The sequence below is a fragment of the Paramisgurnus dabryanus genome, chromosome 17 (genome assembly GCF_030506205.2).
Source record: "Paramisgurnus dabryanus chromosome 17, PD_genome_1.1, whole genome shotgun sequence".
Classification (NCBI taxonomy): domain Eukaryota; kingdom Metazoa; phylum Chordata; class Actinopteri; order Cypriniformes; family Cobitidae; genus Paramisgurnus; species Paramisgurnus dabryanus.
In genome coordinates, this window is record NC_133353.1 from 6,417,159 (window position 1) to 6,423,404 (window position 6,246).

Below are 6,246 nucleotides of genomic sequence, written 5' to 3' on the forward strand. Positions count from 1 at the left end.
ATGCTTATTATAAACAAAACTGATTACATTATATGATATGTCTGGTAGACAGACGGTGTGAATGACAGTGCTTATGCTTGAGCAGACCCCTAGTGCGCGTGCGCACTTCTCTCTCTCCCTGTCTCTCGCTCTCTCATACACACTGTCTCGGCTCTTCACATTCCCACGTTGAAATATTAAGAAAATAACCGTACATTGATTCATCGCATCGGACAGGATGGTGAGTACGGCCCTTTCGTACCATCTGCATAATAATGTATTATTAAATCACATTAGCGTATATTGTGAGATTTACAAAGTATTTCTGTCAAACTTTTGCTCTGTGACTGTCACGTTGCTCGCGCAGGATCGTGAATGCGGCGGTAATGCGGGATCTGTGATTGTATGCGCACCGGCGTTGAATAAAATATCTGAGTCGCCTATATATCGGTTTTATCCTTAATTTACACACTTATATTACGGGAAAAAATTATAGATCAGGCCTATAGCCCGAAGCGGCCATGTTAAGCTAATTTTAGCTGGTGCTTTATAACGGTAATCACTTTCCTCTCCAACTTTTATGCGTGGCCGCTGGGGAAATTACTGTAATGAACGGTACTGTGCGCGTGGACACAAACGCGTTTATTAGCACTAGTATAAAATGTTTGATGGTGTCCCATGGGTCCAGTGTGTGTTGGGGAGTGAGTTAGGATATTTGTTCATGATTCAGTAGGATTTAGGTGGCCATAGTGAGAGAGAGAGAGCTGTACACCAGCTGCTCAGAGTGCGTCTATGCGCATGCGCCGTGACCGACTCGCGCTGCAGTATCAACCCATTCTTTAAAACTACTAGTAGTTTAAAGTTACTAGTATGTAGATTTTAGAAACAGTTCCTATATGGTTTCTATTTTAATACTCGTCAGTATTTATTTGTTATATGTTTATTTCCAGCTTCATTTTGTATATTATCAGTGTTTGGTATTATTACTAATATTTATTGTATAAAATTACTATACTTTTACATTATTTTATCTTTCAGTGCTTACGAAAATTAACCATGGTTAAACAATATTTTCTTTTATGTTTTATTTGTAGAAAAGTCATAGTAACTCACAAACCAGCCATGGTTTTACTACAGTAACCATATTATATATCTTTAATAATGGTAATTAACTTACCACACTTTTACTATAATTAAAAATCATGGTTAGTTTTCCTTAGGGTTGCCAGTTTTTACAGTAGATACTAGTACTGGTTTTGTTGTCTGTTTCTAAATTAGTAATTATAAATAGTATGCATATATAACTAGTATGTATTGCATAGTAAATCTAGGATGCTGTTCAATAATTGTTAAAAATAAATTGAGGAGCTGTAAGCATCTTGTATCTATTTTAATTCTTACTAGTAGGAAAAATCATAACATAAAGATTGGTTAAATACACACATTTTTCCAGCCTAACCTTCAAAAAAATATTTTGTTGGTAAAACAATGACAAAAAAAGAGAAATTAAAGTATATAGACATATACCAGCATCTGCTGAATAGTTACTAGTAAAACTGTAATAGGAAATAATAAGAATTCAAATTTACCAGTAATGATGAAATGCATACTAGTCCTTATTGTAATATTAGTGTTAACTAAAGTATAAACGCCGCTGTTATGTCATTATTATGTACTAGCATGCTATTAATAGTTTTATAGCTTATAAAACTGCAGTAGTATTTACTACTAAAATAGTTGCTAGCATTTACAATAAGATGGCAATTGAACAATGCACTTTGCATTGATTCTGTGTTTGGTTAAATGAGTTAATGCTCTGAAACACTGAATAGAAATGTATGAGAGCCTCTTAGAGAGGATTTGTTTTGTGAGTGAATGATTATTGATCATAAATCTAAATGTCTTTAAAAATCACAGGGGGAGTTCCTTAGAGTTGAACTGAGTCCCAGACACCCCGCCATGACTTGGATTTTGCGCTCCATTTATGAACCAGAGTGAGAGATTTGAACCGTAGTGACAGACCAGCTGGTTATGCACAGCACGTACATGAGTCAGGTTTTATAAGCTGGTCTGGATCATTCGATGCCAATGATCCAAATGTGACGGCTAGTTACTTCTAATGTTTTCTGCTGGATAGTGTTTATTTGCCATATCATATGTATTATGATGCTGATATTTGACATTACTCAGAAGAATCAAAGGTAAGATCTCGACACGGGTTTGGCTGTTGTTTCTTAGCATCATTAATCTGTATTCCTCTCAATATCATCCCTGCACAGGCATCTGGTGTCACGGTCAATGATGAAGTCATCAAAGTATTTAATGACATGAAAGTACGGAAGTCTTCGACCTCAGACGAGGTGAAGAAGCGCAAAAAGGCGGTGTTGTTCTGTCTCAGCGACGATAAGAAGAAGATCATCGTCGAGGAGGGCAAGCAGATCTTAGTTGGAGATATTGGAGACACTGTCGATGATCCCTACGCCTGCTTTGTAAAGCTTCTACCTCTTAATGATTGCAGATATGGCTTATATGATGCAACCTATGAGACTAAAGAATCCAAGAAAGAAGACTTGGTATTTATATTTTGGTGCGTAATCTGACAGTGTACATAAAAAATATTGTATTTATTATATTGCTTTGTAGGTTTTGGTTTGTTTGAATTTTTAAACAGTAGTTTACATTTTTTATTTATTGACTAGTTTTTGTTTTGACACAATACCCCTAAAGTCAGGCTTAAGAGATAAAATTAATTAGATCATGTGACTTTTTGTTGTGTCATATTAAACAAAAGACGTTTCCTCTGCAGTTCTATTACGTGTTAATATGTATTTTTTTTAGCACATTTACTGTAATATATTATTTTCCCAATATTATTTTTATGGCAGTGGCTATTTACACTGTGCAAATTGCATTAGATGTTATTTACACTGGTTAAAAATAGCGCATTTTCTTAGAGTTAGATGTTATTTACGTTAAGTAAAAATTATGTATTTTCTTAGCGATACATGTTATTTATGTAAAGTAAAAATAACATATTTTCTTACCAATAAATGCTTTTTACGCTAAATAAAAATAATGTATTTTCTTAGCGATTGATGCTATTTGCGCTTAATAAAAATATAATAATTTCTTAGCAATAGATGCTATTTAGGTTAGGTAAAAATAGAGTATTTTCTTAACGATAGATGCTATTTACGCTAAATAAAAATAACGTATTTTCTTAGCAATTGATGCTATTTACGCTAAATAAAAATAGCATAATTTCTTAGCAATAGATGCTATTTACGTTAGGTAAAATAGAGTATTTTCTTAACGATAGATGCTATTTACGCTAAATAAAAATAACATATTTTCTTAGCAATTTATGTTATTTACGCTAAATAAAAATAATGTATTTTCTTATCGATTAATGCTATTTACGTTAAGTAAAATAACATATTTTCTTAGCGATAGATGCTATTTACGCTAAATAAAAATAACGTATTTTCTTAGCGATTGATGCTATTTACGCTAAGTAAAAACTGCATATTTTCTTAGCGATAGATGCTATTTATGCTAAATAAAAATAACGTATTTTCTTAGCGATAGATGCTATTTACGCTAAGTAAAAACTGCATATTTTCTTAGCGATAGATGTTATTTACGCTAAATAAAAATAGCATTAAATGCTATTTACAAGATATTTTCTATTTACACTATGTGACAATATCAGCATTTTCTTAGTAAGATGCTATTTGCAGTAGGTGACTAAGTTTTTTTAATAACTATCAAATTTGCAATAATTGTAAATAGTAATTAGATGCTATCAATGTTTGTCTTTATAGCAGATAGTTAATCATAACAATGTTGCTAGCTAATAAAACAAACTATGCTTGGATGCTTCTTATACTAAGTAAATGAATTGTTATGCTTCGTTACTGTATTTACTAAACATTTTCTGTTTTTATATCATAGGGCTCCTGAAGGTGCACCATTAAAAAGCAAGATGATATACGCTAGCTCAAAAGATGCTATTAAGAAGAAGTTTACAGGTGAGACTTGTCTGTTTGCTAATAATACCAATAATGCATCCTTTCTTCTAACAACTTTAATTGGTGTACAGATTTTTTTTTTTTATAAAAGGGTTATTTTTATTTTTTTCAGGTATCAAACATGAATGGCAGGTTAATGGTTTAGATGACATTCAGGACCGCTCAACCCTGGCAGAAAAGTTGGGAGGAAGTGTGGTGGTATCACTGGAGGGGAGACCATTGTAAACTGAACAGCCATGTGCCATCTGGATTCCACGCTTTCAGCAGCAGCAGTCTCTATCATTTGAAGGAATAGTCCTAGTTTGTTTTTATTTCATTTTTTTGTTTGTTTGTTTTTCCACTTTAAAGAGATCTCATTAACATATGCAAAACATCTACCAGTATATTGCCCGCTTACTTTTTCGCTCCCTAGTAGTTTTTGTACATCCCCAAAGAATGCTCTTTCTCTCTCTCTCTTTGTATCTCTCTCTCTTTTTCTCTCTCTCTCTTTCTGTGTTTTGCCAAATGACAGTAGAAGCTTGGATATTACCAGTGCTATCAGCACAAACTCAGTCTATATCTTTATGATGATGTATTTATAGAGATATTCTACTATGCTATAAGAGAAAAAGACGTTATGAGAATACTGCTTGTTAAAGCCTCACAGCAATGCATTAAGCAGTAACAAGCACTTTACAACTATTTATTTGAACTCCTTTACCTAATCAGGCTCCTTTGACATGGCAAACACATTAAATCTATGCAGATAAAAAGCACTTTTCGTTTTTACACCACCGATTGAAGGAGGACTTTGGAATTTCTGTGTCGGAATAGAAGTTTCCACAGTTTTCATGCCTGCTATGCGTATGGACATAAACATGCGTTTTGAACTCTTCCATTGCAGCATTTGCATTCAGATGCAGTAGGTTTACCACAGTATGTGAAAGCCAAGCTGCTTGGAATTTTTTAACACTACAAATGAATACATATTATCTGTAAAGATGGCAATATTTGCATCCTAAAGTGAAATATTGTTTTTGAGATCAAGGAAGTTGCCACTTCGAATAAAATCTTGTGGCGGAATTCTTGGATGGGTTTTGTGGCCCATTTGTTTCTTCATGATGTTACCACAGAGATGTAATGTTTATCCAATTGTTTTCATTCTATTACATAAGCCAAAGATGACATCTATACAACCAACCATCTCTTTATAGACTATAGATTTTGCATTATTTAAAAGTATGCCACGCCTTTACAACCTTTAAAGGGCACCTATTATGCCCATTTTTAAAACGAGGTAATATAAGTCTCAACTTTTTAAAGTGGAGTGTTTCTTTAAATGCAAATGAGCTACTGCCCTCACTCCTTTACCAATGCTTTTAGTTAAAATAGATCCGATTCCTGTGAATACAGTCTGAGATAATAGTTTTTTACTATTAAGATAAGCCGGACAGTGTATAACTCGTTAAGGGTGGAAATTATGGTAATGAAGGATTTTCAGTGAGTTACCGTGGGCGGGGCTTTATCAGTGTGACATCACATTAAAAAGAGAATCACAACGGCATATCTAATTAGACTGCTTTGGTTTAATGTGGATCAGTGGTGGCCGGAGACGTCTTTTTCGAGGGCGCACGATGCGAAGCTCATAAATGCATGTATTAAGCCCGTCATGTGACCCTATGTGCATCACGCATCATGTCAAAATATGTGCCTGCTGCATACGCTTCAAAGGGGTTTATGATAAAATAGACGCTTGGGTTTGCCAAAAACTCGCTTAATCTCATGTGTAATCACAGTTTAGTGTTAAGTTAGTGTCTTTGTGAAAGTGAACGTCTCTTTTATCATAAACCCTTTTGACGCGTGTACAGCAGACACGACGCATCATGCACATATGTTCACATGACACGCCGAACACATATTTTGATATGATGAGCCACACACGACACTTCAAACACATATTTTGAATTCGCGCCCCTCAGAAGAGAAGTCACCGGCCACTGATGTGGATTAAAAAAAGGAGTGGGTGGATTTTTTGCATTGTAGGGTGATTGTGTTCAACAAACATTTATGTCTATAAATGTGGATTTTGTATAATAGGTGTCCTTTAAGACTTTGCTTCAAACTTATAGGCAAAGCTCATATTTAACGTTTTTGTTTGACAGACACTTTTTAAAGGTTTGTCTTTTGTTTGGCGTTCACAACCTTTTAATCAGATGATTACTGTCAGCTTTAAAGTGATCTGACTGGTTTTAATGTT

At 34.2% G+C, this 6,246-nt stretch overlaps 1 protein-coding gene across 1 annotated transcript; it reads left to right on the top strand.

Moving 5' to 3' along the window:
* Positions 1–68: 68 nt before the first annotated feature.
* cfl2 (cofilin 2 (muscle)) lies at positions 69–5,083 on the top strand. Its single transcript, XM_065253777.1, has 4 exons — positions 69–220; positions 2,259–2,566; positions 3,934–4,010; positions 4,123–5,083. Exons 1-4 carry the CDS (start codon positions 218–220, stop codon positions 4,233–4,235), a joined length of 501 nt encoding a protein of 166 aa, XP_065109849.1. The 5' UTR covers positions 69–217; the 3' UTR covers positions 4,236–5,083.
* Positions 5,084–6,246: the final 1,163 nt, after the last annotated feature.

Excerpts from the sequence above, each read along its gene's own strand:
- cfl2 (XM_065253777.1), top strand. Across the intron at positions 2,567-3,933 it reads GACTTGGTATTTATATTTTG|GGCTCCTGAAGGTGCACCAT; the intron begins GTGCGTAATCTG and ends TTTATATCATAG. Across the intron at positions 4,011-4,122 it reads TATTAAGAAGAAGTTTACAG|GTATCAAACATGAATGGCAG; the intron begins GTGAGACTTGTC and ends TATTTTTTTCAG.